At 37.2% G+C, this 21,202-nt stretch overlaps 1 protein-coding gene across 1 annotated transcript; it reads left to right on the top strand.

Annotated features, from left to right (window-relative positions):
* The first annotated feature begins 3,746 nt into the window (after positions 1–3,746).
* Positions 3,747–20,888, top strand: trhr2 (thyrotropin releasing hormone receptor 2). Its single transcript, XM_002936091.5, has 3 exons — positions 3,747–4,311; positions 6,206–6,629; positions 17,728–20,888. Exons 1-3 carry the CDS (start codon positions 3,935–3,937, stop codon positions 18,127–18,129), a joined length of 1,203 nt encoding a protein of 400 aa, XP_002936137.2. The 5' UTR covers positions 3,747–3,934; the 3' UTR covers positions 18,130–20,888.
* Positions 20,889–21,202: the final 314 nt, after the last annotated feature.

Here is a 21,202-nt window from a genome sequence, read left to right as displayed (position 1 = left end):
CACGCATTCAAACATATTTAGGTAAATGTTAGCTGAAATACACAGAGGCATTCAAGTATGATCTAGTCACAATGGCACAATGAATCTCATGAAGCAAGTGTTCGTTTTTAAAATGTAATGACTGGGATTGTGGATTGTTGTGAAACCTAAGGTAAGCAATACTGTCATGGGAAAACATGTTTTTTTCAAAAAGCATCAGTTAATAGAGCTTCTCCAGCAGAATCCTGCATTGAAATCCATTTTTAAAATGCCAAACAGATTTTTTTATATTTAATTTTGAAATTTCTCATGGGGCTAGCCATATTCTTCATTTCCCAGGGTGCCGCAGCAATGTGACTTGTTCTCTGATAAACTTCAGTCACACTTTACTGCTGAGCTGTAAGTTGGAATGATATCACCCCCCTTCCAGCAGCCGACCAGCAGAACAATGGGAAGGGAGCAAGATAGCAGCTCACAATCGATATCTGAATAGCAATCAAAAATAAGAAATCCAAGTCTGCCTTGGGACTCCTCCATTTACACGGGAGTAGGAGAAACAATAGGTGATCTGAAAGCAGTTCTAATGTGCAGCACTGGCTCCTTCTGAAAGCTCAGACTCAGGCACAATATACTGAGATGACTGCCTACACAACAATTTTACAGCTAAAAAATATATTTGTTGGTTTAAGAACACATTTTTAAATGGTAGAGTGAATTATTTGCTATGTAAACAGTGTAATTTAGAAATAAAAAGTACACCAAAAAAATCATGACAGAATCCTTTTAAAAGAAAGTTTATTTAAGAGTGTGGTTGAGATAAGATAAGAAAACAGGAGACTCAACTCCACAGAAGTTAAAATTGAATTTCCCGACAACTGTTAATATAATTAGATGTGCATAAACTTGATTTCTCCCTTTGCACAAGAGAAAGTCAGTATTTATAAAAAAAAATATTGTGTCTAAAAATAACTGGCAAAACTACCCAGGACAAGAATAGGCTAGATTTTGCACAGAACTGAAAAACACACTTCAGTAAAATGTCAAATCCCCTCCACTTAAATTATTATAGTTGTATGCTGTATTACAGTTAGGTCTCAATTAGCTTAATTTCTAGCCTGATTTACTGGCAATATCTTCTAGTGAAACTTGTCAGTGGGCGAACATAGCGGGCAGAACCTATCTTTAATACAAATTATCACTTGGACCTGTTACAACTGAGTCACAAGCTGAATATGAATTGTGACATTTAGAATTACAAATTCTACAAAAAATCTGGTATTATAAATAAATTATATGTTATTATAAATATTGTTACTAAATGTAGGCAGATTGGCTGGATTCCACTAAATGGAAAATCTCACCACTCTATAGGGCTTATTTATAAAAGTGCAGGTGCAAAGTCTGTGGATAATATTTAATCTAAGTTGGCAGAATAAGCAGCCCGGTAGAATATAAGCATGTGCAGAAATACAACAATGCACCTAAATAGTATCCCTACTATCATTAGAAGGTATTTTTCCTCATTTTATTCACATATACCTAAATGTTCCCCTGCATTGCAGAGACAGTCTACATAGGGCTCATTTGCGAACCTGAATGCAGTGTGCAAAGCGCAAAGAGAAAAGACCAGAATTTACATTTTTTGCCCTTTGCATGCTGCATTTGGTTGTGCATTTGGCTATGTGCACAAAAAAATAATTTTGTGCGCACATTTGAAACATTTTTAAAAACTATGTGCTTAGGTCAGAATTGGTACAAAATGTTTAGTTTTTGTGCACACCACAATCGGTTGCTTGCGCTGGCCTCAAAATTTGTGTGCGTGCACCAACCAGTTCCAGTGCAGAGCGCATTGTCAAGGAGCGTGCGTAGAAAATAACCACTAAGGGCAAGGTCACATGAGGCGTGTTGTCAGCCTGCAAAAAGTCTTCTCATTGTCTTGAATCAACTTGGGTGCAGGCACACATAGCTGCCAACTAAGGTGAGACTTGGAATTTGTTATTATTATTATTAACATTTATTTATAAAGCGCCAAGATATTCCGCAATTTGTTGGAGGATATCAGCTGCCTGTGCCTGCGCCTAGGTGGATTCAATGCTTCTGGGTACAGGCACAACAAGATTTTTTTTAAGCATACGGGCAGATGCCAGCCTGCACTTGCACTTAAATGACCTGATATCTTCAGCCTTTTTTGTCTGATCACGGCCACTATAAGACTCACACCTCACTTCATGCGTGTAGCTACTTTTCTTTTAACCTTGACATCCCAGAGCTATCCCTGCCTTCATTTACCAGTCTCACTAACAACATAGCAAACTGTTCCCTATTGGTTTTCCCCTTTGCAAGCCCTTCTCAGCAAAATTATGGCTATATCTATCTTTTCTATAAGTATTGAATGATGTCTCATAATCCAGCCTATCCCAGTAATCCCTTTGGGTTTTATCTGTACTGTACCTAACTTCACTCACAACCACTAATCTCATTCTACCGCTGTGCCATGTTTTTTTTTCCATCTGCCTTTTGTGATACCTGCTCTGTCTGCAGAACAATTTAAGTAGCCTACAATGTATTTATCTTCTTCAGCTGTCATCCCCTGCTTGTTAACCTTTTAACAGTATCCTTCTGTACTGTAATTTTTTTGAGGGGGGTTGGATGTAATTTCTGGAAGAATGCTATTGTACAGTATATCTATATACGCTGCAAAATTCTTCCACTTCCTTATATCATTTACTTTTTTTGACGTTCACCAAGCCCAACTCTACTCTCTCGGTTTCTGCCTTAGCATGGCTATTCTTTCTCTGGGTTCAACACTATGGGGCACATTTACTAACCCACGAACGGGCCGAATGCGTCCGATTGCGTTTTTTTCGTAATGAACGGTATTTTGCGATTTTTTTGGAAAATTGTCGCGACTTTTTCGTTACCAATACGATTTGTGCGAAAAAACGCGAGTTTTTCGTAGCCATTCCGAAAGTTGCGCAAAATCGCGATTTTTTCGTAGCGTTAAAACTTGCGCGAAACGTTGCGCCTTTTAAGTTAACGCAAGTTTTAACGCTACGAAAAAGGCGCGACTTTTCACGCAAGTTTTAACGCTACGAAAAAATCGCCAGATTTTGCACAACTTTCGGAATGGCTACGAAAAACTCGCGTTTTTTCGCGCAAATCGTATTGGTAACGAAAAAGTCGCGATAATTTCCGAAAAGTCGTAAAGTCGCCGAAAAAATCGCAAAAAATACGAAAAAGTCGCAAAATGTTCGTTTTTCCAATTCGGATTCAAATTCGTGTCTTAGTAAATCAGCCCCTAAGGGGGGCATTTACTAAAAGTTGTTTTTTTTCTAAACTTTTTTCTCTTATTTTTTTCTCAAAAATATGATATTGTCACAGAAAAAGACATGAGGGTTGATTCACTAAAGTGCATTAATTATTATTGCATGCTTTTTTGCATTAAAATAGACACGTCAATTAGCGCGCGATTCACTACAGTATTACCGCATGTGTTAATTTGCGTGCCGAAATTACACTAACACATGATTCACAAAAACTTAGATGCGCTAAATATCGCATTAGTCTATGCAAAAATTAATACCTACTTGAGGCAGGCGGTAATTATAGAAAAGTACAGTTAATGAGCTTTTGGCAACACAATATGGCCTTTGCAGTGGGATTTATTCAGAATTGATGACTTGATGTCTACTTTGAATTCATCAGCTATGTACTGTATTTTAATTCATTCATTCATTATTACTATCTTTTTTTTTTTTTCAGATTTTTACAGTTTTTGGATTTGAACCTATTGGACCTTGCATTATGTGGTCAGATTACAGGCATTTTTGGAAAATGTTCTGCATTCAAGTTTTACCCTGAAGATCTTCCAAAACAACACTGTGTAATGAAGGATTTGCAGTGACACCAGTAAAACAAATCCTGAGCATTATTCAGACGTAACAGTTTTGGCAAAATGGAAAATAGCAGCAAGTTTGACAGCCCTACTAATATCTCCTTGGCTAACCATGACATGGTTTTTAGCATGATTGAGTACAAAGCTATCTCTGTTTTCCTTGTTTTATTTATATGTGGCATTGGAATAATTGGAAACATCATGGTGGTTCTGGTTGTGTTCACCACTCGAGATATGAGAACCCCAACAAACTGTTACTTAGTTAGCCTGGCGGTGGCTGATCTAATGGTTTTGGTAGCTGCTGGATTGCCCAACGTGTCAGACAGTTTGGCAGGCACGTGGGTTTATGGGCATGCTGGCTGCCTGGGAATAACCTATTTCCAGTATCTGGGAATCAACGCCTCATCGTGTTCCATCACAGCATTCACTGTTGAGAGGTAATCATAAAAATATCACAATACAGGCATTGAAATAACATAGAAACTTAAGGGGTTAAATTTAGTGTTCTCTCTAAATAAAATGAAATGTCTGCCATTTCTGGCAATTATTTTCTATAAAAGAAAACTGTTGTTAACAAAAACACACTGGGGCTCATTTATAAACACTGGGCAAATTTGCACCTGGGCAGTAACCCATAGAGACCAATCAAGGATTAGCTCTTTTCAGGCTTTGGGTTACTGCCCATGTGCAAATTTGCCCAGTGTTTATAAATGGCTTGCATTCAGTTCTCTTCAAACTGGCCTTGTATGGTATTTCACAAGTATAAAAATATAAAGGGTAATTTTATTTTTTCCTGTTAGTTATGGCTTCTTAGAAATAAAGCACCCTTGGTTAGTACTGCTGGTATGCCAGAATATAATATTTAACAAGGTCCCCTAATACTTGAACTATTTCATGTGGCATAATAGAATCCCACACAGTGGCTGTTAAAGAACGATTTTTTGGAGTTCCCTATCCTTTGTCCAAACTCTTGGTTGGAGATGGTTACTTTTGCGTTAATATAGAAAGTATGGTGATGGTGGCCAGTACTGATGCCCAACACCACCCATTATGGAAGCAGTTGGTTCTGTTGACTTTTTCCTCCTCAACAATGCTGCAAGAATTTAAAGAGGAAGCCACCCAAACACAACTTAAAGGGGTAGTCCAACATGAAATTAACTTTTAGTATGTTATAAAATGTCCATTTCCAAGCAACATTTCAATTAGTCTTCATTATTTATTTTGTTATACTTTTTGCATTATTTGCCTTCTTCTTCTGACTCTTTCCAGCTTTAAAATGGGGATTACTGACCCCAGCAGCCCAAAAGCTATTGCTTTATAAGGCTACAATTTTATTGTTATTTTTACATTTTATTACTTATGTTTTTGTTTATAAATATATCAGTTTCTCGTGCAAACCACTCCCTGGTTGCTAAGGGAGTGGTTTGCATGATAGCTGCTGAAATTCTAAACTTGAGAGCTGCTAAACAAAAAGTGAAATAATTAAAAAAACACAAATAATAAAAAATGAAGACCAATTGCAAATTGTCTCAGAATATTTCTCTCTACATCATACTAATAGTTAACTAAAAGATGAACAACCCATTTAAGCTTATGGAAAAGTAAACATAATTTCAAGCAACTTTTCAATATACATTAATTAAAAATATGCAGCCTTTTTATGATTTTTAATATAATAATATGGTTCGGAATAGTTACATAAGCCTGCCCCATGTTCTAATGCTAATCTGACTGACTCAAAAAAAAAATATAGTTGACTGTCCTCAGCCTGCCTTCAGCCTGTATCTTCCAAATCCCTCCACAGGTGATGTCAATAAGGAATGGAACATCACAGTGAAATGCATTGTGGGTTATGTAGTTCCTGCATGCTGTCTGTAAGCTTTGAAGTTGTTACAATTTGTAATATCAGTGTTTTAGTCCCTTCTCCCTGGCAAGTTTTTTAAATGATGCTAAAAGAGAAGAACTTTTTAAAGTAACAGAATACAGTGATACCTATATTAGGGGTTTCTTTGTGGAGTTCTTTAGCAATTTTTGGTTCAGAAGCCAGAGTTCTCTGTTAATTTATATTTGTGTTAAAAAAAGAAAATAAAAGACACTGCGTATTAACTATGTTATGCACCTGGCAAAAAAAAAAGAAAAAAATCATCACAAAATGGTTGCCATATTCAGTAAAAACCACAAAAACAGAGTTACCTCCAATATAGCAGCACATAAGGCTGGCAAAAGGAAATACAAAGCTTAGCTTCATGAAATTCTATCTTGCACGAATATGTGAAGAATGAGTAAATTTGGCTCAGGAAATCAAGTAATGTATTTGTTTCTGTTTCATAGATACATTGCAATTTGCCATCCAATGAGAGCACAGACTGTCTGCACTGTATCCCGGGCTAAACGCATTATTGCCATTGTTTGGATCTTTACTTCAATTTACTGTATGTTTTGGTTCTTTCTGGTGGATATCCACGTGAACAAGAGTCAACAAGTGGAGTGCGGCTACAAGGTCTCTAGAAACCTCTACTTGCCGATCTATTTAGCTGACTTTGCAATATTTTATGTCACACCACTGCTTGTAGCCACCATCCTTTATGGTCTGATTGGCAGAATTTTGTTTCTCAGTCCCATTCCTCAGCACCCTGAGAGCACAACTGAGCGCTGGAGAGAGAAAAGTTCCAAAGAAAAAACCGAGTCAGAGACAGAAGGCAACAAACCCAGCAATCGTCTCAAAACAAAGGGGGCCCTGAGCTCCAGAAAACAGGTATGCCAACAATCCTTCAATGATATCAGAACCAGATGAACAAATCTATTATACAAAATGTATCAGGAAGATTGCAAAAAAAGCACAGCTTGCATTTTATAATCACAATTAATATAATAACCAACCATTATAACAATTAAAGTTTAGATATCTGAATATCAGTGATCTCTATAAAAAAACAAATATTATAGAAAACAGAAAATGTCTGCTAATATGATTGTTTTGCCACCAATATGAATTCAAGCAGCTTAGTTCCCATCAAGTACAAGCTACTGTTTTATTATTATTATTATAGAGAAAAAGGAAATTATTTTTAAACATTTGAATTATTTGCTTCAAATGGGCTCAATGGGAGGTAGCCTTCCTGTAATTCAGAGTTTTCTGGATAACAGGTTTCTGGATAAGGGAACCCATACAGGGCCGGATTTCTGTTTTGGGCGTCCCGAGGCCGCCCCTGTCGGACGCCCCCTCCCCACCCGTGCGCATGCGCGAAAGCGCCCCCGTGCGCATGCGTGAAAGCGACCCCACCAGTGCGCATGCGCTCCTTTAAACTCCCATACGGAGCAGTGGGGAGAGGTCCCGACTTCTCCGTATGGGAGCCAAATTTAAAAAATGTTTTGCGGCGGGGCGGCATGCCGCCCCTAAACTTCTGCCGCCCTAGGCCCGGGCCTTTGTGGCCTCTCCACAAATCCGGGCCTGAACCCATACCTATATTATTATAGAAAACATTTCGAAATACCATTTTGCCTTAACGTTAATATGTTCCTTACATGAAAGATTCTAGTTGGAGCATTCTAGCATTCTGGAGCAGCAGCCCTATCTACAACATCATACTTTCATTTCCTTGCAACAATTTATGCTGATTTAAATATTGCTATTGCTTCTTAAGTACATTGTACATTACAGCATCATACTTACATTGTACATTACAGCATCATAGTTTTATTTTAGTTTTACATTTTGATGACATTTTGAATAATTATTAAAGATAGTATTTTCTGACTGCACAGCCGTGCTCTGTTGGAGATGTGTTCCTTCCTATAGGACATTAGGAAACCAGTAAGTGTTTTCCTCATACCAAGCTATTTAGTTTTATAAATAAAGTCATAGCTTAAATAAATTAAATGTTTGAAAACTAACATACATAATGATGGCATGCCTATTGTATCCTGCTGTACAGATCAATTAACATATCAGTTGGGGTTGGAATATTCTCAGTTTGACCTGTTCTCTATTATTCTTGCTATTATTAGGCAGTTAAATTAATTCACTAGAACATTACCATATATTTAGCTAATTATGGGAAAGTCACTAAAAGGCTAACAATATACTTTACGGGTGTTATAATAGCATGAAAATTATCCACTTTGCAATTATTTTAATGAATATGAATGAAATGCAGTTCTGAGAAGCTCCTCTGTAGCTGTAATGGCAGTGGTAAAGTGTGTAGATTAAGAGACTAATATTTGATAACAAAGAGAAAGGTGTGTCAGATTTACACATACAGGTATGGGTCCGTTCAACCAGTTATCCAGAAAGCTCCAAGTTATGAGCGTTATTTTAAACAAATAAATTACATTTTTAAAATTTCATTTCTAAAAACTAAGATTTTATTTATTCTTATTATCATATTGGCTTTATTTAATGAGATTCTGTCGTGATTTTTTTGGTATACTTTTTATTCTTAAATTACACTGTTTACATAGCAAATAATTCACTCTACCATTTGAAATTTTATTCTTGAACCAACAAATGTATTTTTTTAGCTGTAATATTGGTGTGTAGGCGCCGTGCATTGTGCCTGAGTCTGAGCTTTCAGAAGGAGCCAGCGCTACACATTAGAACTGCTTTCAGGTAACTTATTGTTTCTCCTACTCCCGTATAACTGGAGGAGTCCCAAGGCAGACTTGGATTTCTTACTTTAGAGTGCTATTCTGATATCGATTGTGAGCTGTTATCTTGCTACCTTCCCATTGTTCTGCTGATCAGCTGCTGGAAGGGGGGTGATATGATGCCAACTTGCAGCTCAGCAGTAAAGTGTGACTGACGTTTAACAGAGTACAGGTCACATGGCCGTGGCACCCTGGGAAATGAAGAATATGGCTAGCCCCATGTGAAACTTCAAAAATCAAATATAAAAAAATCTGTTTGCGCTTTTAAAAAACAGATTTCAATGCAGGATTCTGCTCTAGAAGCTCTATTAACTAATGTGTTTTGAGAAAAACATGTTTTTCCATGACTGTATTCCTTTAATGTTTAAATGATTTTTTAGTAGACTAAGGGGGCCATTTACTAACAGTTGGCTTTTTTCCAAGATTTCCTATGCGTAGAAATGGCTAAAAATCTGAATCTGACAATTCGCCAGCTAAAACTTTCCAAGTTCATGTAGAAGTCAATGTCCCTTCCCTGGAGGAACCTTCTTTTGCTTTGATACTTTGGAAGTTTCCAATTTATGAGGATTTTTTTTCTGTGACAATTCGAGAAATCTTGAATTTTCACCACTTTTCTATGACTTTTTGCTCTGCAGACTTTTTCATTTCAGATTTTTTAGTAAATTTCAGACATGCGTGGAAACAAGTTTATTCGAATTTTAAAATAAAAAAATGAGAAATGTTAGCATTTTTAGTAAATCTCAACTTATGGAAAGACCCCTTATCCAGAAAACTACAGATCCTGAGTATTCTGGATAACAGGTTCCATAGCGGTACATCATATTTCATAACTGATAACAGCAGCTGGTACATTATAGTTCGTACCCTGGTCAGCCATCCCACTTTAATGCAAATTACTAATGACCATTTTTAGCACCTCTAAAAGCTGCCATTTCAAAACATCAGTTTTAATTGTATCCACTGCATTCAGAAAGCTCGTTTCAGACCGTTTAAGCTTGTGTGATATCAGCATAAAGCAGTTTTTTCCATTTTTTCAATTAATTCCATTTCATTCTCAGAGTATTCAGCACTTTTGCAATTAAGAGAACAGCACAGGGGACTTGAAGTGATGCATTTAATGATTAAGAGGAAATTCCAAGGTTTTGGGACATGCAAGAAGCAGGGAACCTCTGAATCCTGAAAGCCTTTAAACATATTTTTAATCAACTGTTAACCAAGTAGTACCATGAGGGTTTATCTGATATTGAATGAATTGTATAATAAAAGAAGAGACAGAATGGGTGCACAGTCAGTACATTTTATAACAGAATTTAGAATTTAAAGGAAAACTATACCCCTGAACAATGTAGATCTCTTTAAAAAAATCATATAAACCAGCTCATAAGTTATAACCCTGCTTCATCTAAATAAACCATTTCATAAAAATATTATTTTTTAATCACATGAGCCATTTGGTAATCTTTAATAGAAAACTGCCATTTTAGGAATTAAGGACTGCCTCCTGGGATTATAGGATTCACAGTGCACACAAACAAGCCAAGGCACACATACATGCTAGGCCACATCAGCCAATGAATGGACAGAGTTCTGTCTTTTGCTTCCACACTACTTCCTGTTACAGTTAAGGTGGCCATACACGCACCGATATTATCGTACGAAACCTCGTTTCGTACGATAATCGGTGCGTGTCTGGTATGGTATGTCAGCGAGCCGACCGATGTCGCAGGAAGCTGCTGAAATCGGTCGGCTCGTCGATCGGCCAGGTTAGAAAATTTTGATCGGGCGCCATAGAAGACGCCTGACCAAAATTCTCCCTTCAGAGCTGAATCGGCAGAAGGAGGTAGAAATCCTATTGTTTCTACCTCCTTACCTGCCGATTCAGCCCTGAATGGTGTGTGGCGGATCTGACGATGTTTCGTGCGACCGATGGTCGTACGAAACATCGTCAGATCGCCACGTGTATGGCCAGCTTTAGAGCTGCATTATTTCTGGTCATGTGATCTCTGAGGGAGCACACAGCCCATCACTGATATATATATAAATTCCAGTTTGGCGAGATTCTTTATTCATTGTGTCATTAAACATAATGTAAACTATCCTTTGGTTAAGTATTCATTCTGGGGTCATAGTTTTCCTTTAATGCAAAGACATAAATACCAGTACCATAGATTCTATGTTTCTGAGTTACTGTGAAAACTAAGGTAAACTTGGAGTTGCCTGGCAACTTCCATTTTGTGTTACTAGCAAGGAAAGGGGTGCAACCAGTAAGGTGCTTTATTTGTATTGTCTATTTTATATACTGAATGTGCTTTGGCATTTATATATGGGAGATCCTATACAGTGAAACTCCAATTTTACCTGTTAATTCAGGTTGAAAAAAGACCGAAGTCCATGAAGCTCAATGCTTCCAAGTAAACCCAGCACACACAGATCTATACTGACCTATCTATACACTCACATGCATAAACTATATATACCAACATCAACACTTAGGAGCCCATTTACTTACTCACGAACCGGCCCAATGCGTCCGATTGCGTTTTTTTCGTAATGATCGGTATTTAGCGATTTTTTCGGAAAATTATCGCGACTTTTTCGTTGCCATCCGAATGTTGCGCAAAATCTGGCGATTTTTTCGTAGCGTTAAAACTTGCGCGAAAAGTCGCGCCTTTTTCGTAGCCATTCTGAAAGTTGCTCAAAATGTTGCGATTTTTTCGTAGCGTTCGGATTCATTCAAGCTTCAGTATGGTGACTTTTCTTGGGCCAGGTTGGAGCTGCAGGGTGCCATTGAGTCCTATGGGAGGCTTCCAAAATCATGCTAAGTCTGAAAGTTTCGTCCGCCGCTTACGAGCGCTCAATACGAAAAAGTCGCGACAAGATACAAGCGAATCGTAATGGCTACGAAAAACTCGCGTTTTTTCGCGAAAATCGTATTGGTAACGAAAAAGTCGCAACAATTTCCGAAAAGTCGTAAAGGCGCCGGAAAAATCGCAAAAAAATACGAAAAAGTCGCAAAATGTTCGTTTTCCAATCTGAATTTTTCCAATTCAAATTCGTGTCTTAGTAAATCAGCCCCTAACTGTAGATATTAGCAGGGTTGGAGTGGGGGGTGCAGGGCCCACCGGGGCATCCCCTAACCTCCCCAGGGTCCCCCACCCGACGTCCTCCCCGAGCGCGCATAAATTTACCGCGTCAGGGGAGGAACAATCGGGCAGGGGGAGCGACGGCAAGGGTTGGGTCTTGGCCGTTGGGGCCCACCGGGATTTTTCCCGGTGTTCCGGTGGCCCAATCGGACCCTGGATATTAGTATCACAATAGCCTTGGATACTATGCTCTGGTGCGCTGATTTTATGGGAAAAAAAGAACATCTCCTATCTGCCTATACAGAGTAATCATTTCGCCGGATTTTACACTATTTTTTCTGGTCCACAGTGAATGTAAAACATGGGTTCTACTGTAATTCTTTTAGTAGAGGAATTCACTATGGACTGCTTTAGAACATTGTTGTGTTCTGTTGAAGTAGATGAAGGATACCTCAGACAGGATAGCTCCTACTCCTATGCATTAATGAAAACTAATGAAATCATTAATGATTAATGAAAGAAGAAATCTTTAAGTCATGGCCTTGCAATTACCTGTGTAAAAGATAGCAAAACAAAATGTAGTCCATTCTTATGAATACCTTTACCTAACACAAAATTAATAATTCCCCATGTATGAGAAAAATATATTAACATCTTGAGCTTAAGGGACCTTTAATTGGAAGAATACTTGTGGAATCTGCAATAAGAAGATATTGTCATTATTTGCTGGCCAGTCAATAACCTATAAATTCACAGAGTGCATTTTTCATGAACTAGAATGTGAGCGATGGCTTAAATTGCAGCTGTGATAGCTTCAGGCAAAGGTTAGAAGTCATTAAACTGTGATGAGCCCTGGGGGGCAAATGACAACCCGCCATGCAGGCCAGCCTGACCCCAGAGGTGTTGAGCTGAATATTTGTACAACACTGAGATTACAAGCAGCCAGCATTAATAGAACGGAAATAGGATTTACTTGCAGTAAGTCAGACATTCATTACAAATTGTCCCTCTTCTCTATCTGTCACTGTATTGTTTATTAAAAGGAGGAATAAAGACACCTGCAGAAGGGATGTTGCTTTGTAGAGGATGAGAAATGATGTGTCATGCACTCCTGCTGGGAGACTGGATTATTCTACTCTTTTATTTCTTGATTTAAATGAATAACATTATTGCAAGGAAGTAAATGAAAGAAGAAATTCACTCAATCTAGAGGTGGTTGGGATTTACAGAGCATAAAACAGACAATACTACACATGATAAAATGCATTATTAATACTTTGTCGTAACTGTCTTAACAGGCAGCTCTTTCTTTTACCAAATGTACAGTTAAAAGAGTGGTAAAAGCATGTATTGTATCATCTTTTATTTACTCATTTATAATAAACCCAGTGAATTCAGAACACACAGAATTTTAAAACCAAGGAAATACTAAAAATGTCCTGTGGTGATTTCAGGCATCTTATAAAACTAGGGCTCTTTTGCTTAGATGGTGCAAAGGCCCCTCCATCTGCAAATATATCATCCAGGTACAAAACTAAAAAGGCAATAGGCCCTGTATCATTTTTCAGTTCAAGAGGTAGATGCTATAATATAAGGGGATAATTTAGGGGATAATCCCCTAAAAACTGGAGTCAGGGTGGATGTGTCTTTTAGGCACAGAAAAAGAAGAATGGGATAGGGTGGACAAGGCAGGGACAAGACGAGCCTGGAACAAGACAAGGTAACTGGTTGAGAAAAACCTTAATGCTGAGACTGGAAATTGAGACAGGGTTTATATAAGTGGAACCTAGCAATGACTGAATGCGCCTATATGTAACAACTTGCTGGGATTTTTAAAACATAAGCAGTAAGTCCAAGTTCACCAGAATCCACTTCCTTCCAAACCAAATGGTTGATCTTGGCTTGCTAGATACAGCCACCCATGTGGGTACCTGGAAATCACCATCATAGTCCCCTGTATCTGTAGCCAGCTTTTTACAACAATCAAATAGAAAGCTTGTAAGCCATGTGGAACAATGAGATTCCATTCTGTGCTTATCAAATGATACCAAATGATACCAGTTTATAAGCTACTGCCATAAGGATAAATAATGACTTTCATCAGCTTTTTACTAAACTATAAAAACAGAGACCAATGGTAGAAGAAACCAGCCAAGTAAAGATTTTGATTTTTTTATTTTTTTGGAGGTAAAGGCTTGACAAACCAACTGGTAAATTTACAGAGTGAAAATTCACCAAGTAACTTCATCACTGGCAAATTTCGTTCTTACTTGAACCTTTTCAATTGCATTTGCATTATCTGAACTTTGTGCTGTGCGAGAGTCTGTATTTGTTTTCATTAATTTTTTTAACAATACGAGAATGTTATTGCTGCACACCAGATTATTCTGTGACATGCACTAGAATAAGAATTTATTCATTTTTTTAAGAACAGTTACTATGTAAACTAAAAAGATGTTTCAGACTGCATGGAGCGGAAAAATAATGAACTGATCACACAGCAGTCATTTGCCCAGAAACTATTTGGCTCATTGAATTTTTGTAAATAGTCTGAGCAGGGTGCCTTAAATATCTGTTTGTACTGCTGTGTTAAAAACAATTTGTACTAACATGCATCAAAAGAAATGAATTCCTGTTATATTTATGGCATGTTTCTCTTCAATTTGCAAAGAACAACATGAGTTGTGATTGTGTCCAGTGCAACTAGTTAAAGATTTTCCGCTGTTGACTAGGGATAAATTGTCTGACGGAAGAGATGGGTTGCTGCAGCGGTGCTTCCAGGTCAGCCCGTAAGCAAATCTCTTTAAACATTTGGCTGATCCCCTAAAATCAGTTCATAAGGGGTCAGACTCAACAGAATATCCAGTAACATCTCCTGCAGGAATTAGGAAATGCACAGAAACAAATGGAGCATAACTATTGCTCTAACTCTGATTATGTGTCCAACTAGAGCAGGGTATCTCCCATAACGCATTCTTATAGGAAAACAGTCCCTTTGAATACTGCTCTGGCTCATATATCAAAGCTGGGCACTTCTGCACCTGGGCAATAAGTGTGTTTTCATTGTTCTAATTGCAGCTGGCTAATTACTCATTGGTTACTATGGGTTGCTGCCCAGGTGTAAATTTGCCCATTGTTAGTAAATGAGCTATATTTAAGTGTTAAAACAAAATACATACCACTCTGTTTTACTCAGTATAAGGGCTCTGACACACGGGGAGATTAGTCGCCCACGACAAATCTCCCTGTTCGCGGGCGACTAATCTCCCCGAAATGCGATCCCACCGCGAAAATCTAAATCGCCGGTGGGATGGCATACGCAGCGGCGCGATTTCAGTGAAATTGTGGAAGTTGCCTTGAGAGGCTCATCAATATTTGTGACACATAGGGCTCCAGCACACTTGCCCTGTAAGCTTTCATTATATTTATATACAGCAGCTTTCATGATGTTTATATACAGTACATTGACTTTCTGTGTAATATAAGTTAGGCTCATATATTTAACTGAACATTTAGGGGCGTATTTATTATGCTGTGTAAAACTAATTCGCCGGAAAAACGGAGTAAAAAGCTGTGTAAAATAAATGGAAAAGATCGCTGTCTGAACGCCGGATATTACGCCAGATGTGTGGCGGATTTTCTCGCCGTTTTTTACACAGCATAATAAATATGCCCCTTAGAGAAACTTATATGGATATAAGTATTCTTAATTTAACAAGAGCAGCTTGCCCACAGCAGACAGGTTGGTTAAACTAGTTCAGCCCTCCTTTGAACAAAACTGCCAAAGGAAATACTGTCTATTGGCCTCCCATCCCAAACAGTACTGCACAGCCTCCAGCCCCAGCAACATATAGAAATATGCTTACAAAATGCATGGATATACTCACTCTTTCACCCCCTCCTTCCCTTCTGACTGATCTGTTTAGGCGACGCAGCCCACTATGCAGTTTTGGAGGAGCCCTTTAGTCATGGAAAGACTGGGATAAAAATGGTAAAGGAAAACCAAGATGGGAAGGGGCACAAATGGCAGCCCTTGCCGTGGGTGCCAGAACTTTTTGACTCCTATTTAACCCTTGTTATGTCACTAAAATCTTACCGCATTTCCTGTTGCTAGTATTGCACGGCTATACATAGAACAATGTTGAACCAAGAACTGTAAAATCTATGTTGCTGACATTCTTGCGCCTTTATGCTAGCGCTGCAGATTTTACTATTCCTGACATTTAGAGGGTTAAACCACACAATCAGTGAAAGTGTATTATTCGGTTCGCTTCCTTCATCCACTGAAGCACTTTGACATTGCTGATGAAACTACAGTGCACTGCAAAGATTTCACCATCAAAATACCCAAGGCTGATTTATAAAAGGCTGAAATTGTTGAAATTAATTGGGGTTTCCCTCTATCATTTTTTAAATTGAGATAAGAGATGAATTGTGAGTGGAATCCATTAAGGCAACATCAAACAGTTTGCTGAGAGGTAGAGGAGAACCCAGTTTTTAAGCTACAGGCTCAGTGCCATGGTTACTATTGATGTGCAGAGCTCTGTAATTAGAAAGTAGACTGTTTCCAGATATACACTGTATATCATGCATTATTTTTATGTGTCTATACATAATGCTTTGCATTTGCTGAGTGATATAAATATTCATATATTTTTATGTGTTTATATACAAATATACATACACATATTTTATGCACAGTGGTGTGCCCTTGCATGTAAAAGAACGCCTGCCTATAAAATCCAACACAGGGCAAGGCAGATTCAACAACCACATGTATCATCAAAATGAACGATACACTCACTATGGACATAAAGAGAGATGACCAAAAACTGAGCTCACCCATTCAGCAATGTGATAAAAGAAAAAACCTTGAAAGCCTTGAACAATTAAAAAAAAAACCCACACCTTATGAATCAGACAACATAGGGCAAAGTGCATCCATATAAACAAGCAGTGGTACATTTTTGATGGCAGCATAACTACAATTTATAATTACATATGTGCCTGGGTATATATAAAGTGAGGTCACAGACTACTATGCAGCATGATACTAAATACATAGAAAAAATATATATGTATTCGGTAAATGAAATTCAGGAATTAATTATCAGATCAGGTCAAGGAAATCCATAAAAAATACCTACCACAATATCTTAGCATATTAGACTTTCCTTGGGCCAGGTTGGAGCTGCAGAGTGCCATTAAGTCCTATGGGAGGCTTCCAAAATCATGCAGAAAGCCGTTTACGATAGTTCGATACGAAAATTTCTTGACTTTCGGATCGCCAATACAATATTATCGTGACTATTACGATTTTTTCGTAAGAATTTTCAGGATATTTGCGATCATCGGAAATGATTGTATCTAATCCGAATTTTTCCCATTTCGGGATTCGAACTCACACTTTGATGAATGTGCCCCAAAGCCTGTTTATTAGCCATGGTTGTGACGGAAAATATTCAGTGTAGGGGGGGGGGGGGAGTAAACACAGGTATGGGCTGTATTTTATGTAAATTATTATTTCTTATTCAGTTTTTCTCTGTAATAATAAAACAGTACAGTGATGGAAAAAAAAACTACATAAAATCATGTGTGTGTCAAAACTAATTTATTGTGTGAAAACAATGGGAGAGTTTCAATTTGAGGAGAAAAACATTTCTTATAATTCACCTTTTTTTCCCATAGACTTCAACAGAGTTTTTATGTGATAAACAGTGAGATCCGTTTTTCTCATTAAATTTCATCTGGGTCTTTGTAAAAATTATGAGATAAGTTTTTCTCATCCAACTGAATTTGGCCCTTTATCTGCAAAACCCAGGTCCTAAGCATCGTGGATAATAAAATCCAAATATAATATATCTATGTATATATAGCATGAGGCTACTGTGTAATAACTTGAGTGAAGTGTCTGTGTATAACTGTCTACACAATGATTGTGTCCCATGGATATGTTTTAGAAAAGTTATTAGAGCTTTGCATTGATTCTTTGATCTGTAGAGTCTTTATGAGAACACAAGTGGCACAGCAACTTCAGTTGTGCTTTAATGATAAATAATATTATCAGCAACATAAAAAGTGAAACTGAAGTTGATAAATAATCTTTGTCATTTTGTCTTGCAGGTAACAAAAATGTTGGCAGTTGTGGTTGTTTTATTTGCACTTCTCTGGATGCCCTACCGAACCTTGGTTTTGGTCAACTCCTTTATGGACAAACCTTACCTAGATCCTTGGTTCCTTCTTTTTTGCCGCATTTGTGTCTATGCCAACAGTGCCATCAACCCTGTCATCTACAATCTTATGTCCCAGAAGTTTCGTACTGCCTTTAAAAGACTATGTAAGTGTGGGCATGAGGCCCAAAGAAGAAGCATTTACATGACAACTACAAGTTACAGTATGGTAAAAGATGGTGTCAACACTGGTGGGGAAAAGAAGGAGAAGCAATCTCTTGAGAAAACAAATATAATTGCCAAACAGACAAATAAAGCAGGTCCTGAAGGTGATCTCTACTACAGTGTGGTTTAACTTGTAATGTCCATGTTATGTGCCTTCATTAATATCAACATACCTGGAAAATAATCTTTATTCCAAGTAAAAACTTTTGTTAATTTCAGAAAAAACCCTTTACATTTTTGTCCAATGAAATGCAAAAGGGCAAGAAGATATAAGTTCAAGGTATTGGTCATTAATGGGGGTATATCCAGTGCCCAATAAATTCTATATATTTAGAGCTCTGATAGCAACATTGACCTAAACTTCTTTTCCCTTGAGATACCTAATTCAGCCCTAGCTTTAAGGCATTTATTGCTTGTCACCTTCAGACCAATCACCAACTTAGCCATAAAAACAGCCATCTAATCAGTTTGTAAGTAACCAGAATAATTACAATGCCCACTTCGCTAATGTATTTTCTGACAAGGAACTTTTTATTACTGTTAGTAAAAAAAAGGAACTTCTGCAGGTGCCACAGATATAGAGTTGTCAGAGCAAAGTAACCATTTTTCATCACAGTAAAAAAATCATGCATTTTTATGTTATAAGGGAGATTGAGATAATGATTCAAAATGGCAGAAGTCAAGGAGTTACAGTACCCTCAAATGTTTTGATGCTGTTGATGGACCTGACCCCATTCTTGCTGTTCCTATACAGAATCTACACTTTTCTCTTGGGCTGATAATGCTATGGGATGTAATCAGAATAAGATTTTAGGGTGATTTCCTGTTTGAAATATTTTCAAAACACTGTAGCATGGTGACTGCTACAAATATATTTTATGGGTCTAACCCTGTAGGAAACATTTGGACTGCAATGCTTAGAATGCTTGAACTAAAAAAAGGCAAAAATCTCTTCTTTACAGGTGACATGACAATGCGCAAGGTTATTTTACTTAAACAAATAAATAGATCGAAACTTCTATATATTGTAGATATTGCACAGTTGTTTGGGCTTGATAATGATATTGTGGCAGTTATGGTTATGAATATATATTTATTCAGCCAGATCTTTGTTCTACTTTGTACTCTGCCAGCATTTTAAATATTTTATACTTTTTCCTTTATGTTACGTGTTGCTAATTCCTCTGACAAAAGGTTACACTTAATTGCTAGACCTAAAATAAAATGACAAAAATGCTCACTGAGTTCCAAGGCAGATAATCTTTTATATACATAACTTTGCTAAGCAAGCTCAGTGCATTAAGTCATCTGTCCCCTAGCCTCACAGAGCAATAGCCTTGGTCAGTGAACCCCCTTTTGAAAGAGTCAGAAGAAAAAAGCAAATAATTCAAAATCTATACAAAATGTAAGATGAAGGTCAGTTGAAATGTTGGTAAGAGTTCTATAACATACTAAACATTACTAAAAGTGTACTTGAAGTTGAACTACCACTTTAGACAGCCAGACATAATTATAACTCACATGACAAATGACCTCTTTAGTAAATGAAACAATGGGCATGGGTTCCCTATTATTTAATTCAGCTGAATCTTAGTGAAAAAGCAACTCTTGTATATAAACTGCTATAATAACCACACAGAGAACAGCTTACCATTTAGAGGAGGCTATAACATTATTTTTGTATGTAAATGAAAACAGTTCAGCAGCCCTATGTATAGAGACACACACAAATTAAAAAATTATTTTGGGGGCTTATTAAAAATTTTATCCAAATATATATATATATATAATAATATTAGGACTATTTGTGTTCACCAAAGACCAATATACTTCTATTTTTTTTTTACAAATGGAGGGGAAAAAGCCTGAATACAGTGAAATACAAACAACATATACTTATTATATACTAATATACTTATTAACACTTTGTTTATGTTAGTGCCATTTTGTAAATTCTGTCTGATTGACTCTGGTTTCAGGGACACATGAGGACAGTATGCAAGAAGAATGATTCCCAAGTTGATGGTATTTCTAATTAGTAACCATGTATATAAATTCTTCTTAAGGTCTGCCTTATAGATACATATGTTGTTCACTAAAGTCCTGCTTTAATATATCTGGGAAAGGGGTGTTCTATGATTTGTTTAGTCTCCATATATTCCTCCAACCTGCTATATATATTTCAACATTAAAAGCAGAATGAAGATGCACATAATGAAGTATATACAGCTATTTCACATCATTGTTGCCAATTTCCTTGAAAAAAAGGCTACGTGTAGATGTATCTCAGAACATGGTAGGGTTGCAAGTGCAGTTGTGCTCCCCAAAGTCACTTTTAGGTAAAACTTGCTTCAAAATGCGCTCATTGAACTTCCATATATTTGCACTCAGTCCTTCCTCCCTTTCCCTTTGGCCACTGACATCACTTGCACAACAAACACCGGAAATGTCGTCAGATGGTCGCATTGCCCTTTTTGAGACCATGTTGACGCTGGAAATCTGAGAAAAACACTGCATTGTGGGAGAAATAAAACTTGTTGATTCCTCTTAAAAATTGCACTTTGCTCACTGCACTTGATGAACATGTGTACTAGTGGAATATTAATTTCTTTCCAAGGCTGACTAACCATAGTCTTATTTATCACATGCTATACGCTTTACTTGTAGGAAACAGACGCTTTGGGAGGATGCAATATACTGAACATTGGTATGCTAGGCTTCAGCAAGTTTCCCTGAGATTTAGTTTAATCAAACCACTGACACTTCTGGTACCATTAGTGTCCCACTACAACAAGTGTTCTATAGAAATAACTTGTGACAAAACTAAAGGGGAAATGTAATAAATAGCTTTAACATATAATGTAGAAATAATATATGATTTATATAATTTATAATATACCGTATATACTCGAGTATAAGCCGATCCGAATATAAGCCGAGGTACCTAATTTTACCTAAGAAAACTGGAAAAACTTATTGACTCGAGTATAAGCCTAGGGTGGGAAATGCAGCAGCTACTGCTAAGTTTCATTAAAATAAATACCAATAAAATTACATTAAATGAGGCATCAGTGGGGTATATGTTTTTAAATATTTATTTCAAATAAAAACTGTAAACTAGCTCTGTAAGTGGAGGGTCAACAAAAACAATTGTTTTATCAACAATGATACCTTAAGAGTACTCAGCAACCAAGCAAAAAGCC

The sequence above is a fragment of the Xenopus tropicalis genome, chromosome 4, assembly GCF_000004195.4.
Source record: "Xenopus tropicalis strain Nigerian chromosome 4, UCB_Xtro_10.0, whole genome shotgun sequence".
Lineage (NCBI taxonomy): Eukaryota > Metazoa > Chordata > Amphibia > Anura > Pipidae > Xenopus > Xenopus tropicalis.
This window is presented reverse-complemented; position numbering and strand designations above follow the sequence as displayed.

Excerpts from the sequence above, each read along its gene's own strand:
- trhr2 (XM_002936091.5), top strand. The coding sequence starts at position 3,935 with ATGGAAAATAGCAGCAAGTTTGACAGCCCTACTAATATCTCCTTGGCT. Across the intron at positions 4,312-6,205 it reads ACAGCATTCACTGTTGAGAG|ATACATTGCAATTTGCCATC; the intron begins GTAATCATAAAA and ends TCTGTTTCATAG. Across the intron at positions 6,630-17,727 it reads CCCTGAGCTCCAGAAAACAG|GTAACAAAAATGTTGGCAGT; the intron begins GTATGCCAACAA and ends TTTGTCTTGCAG.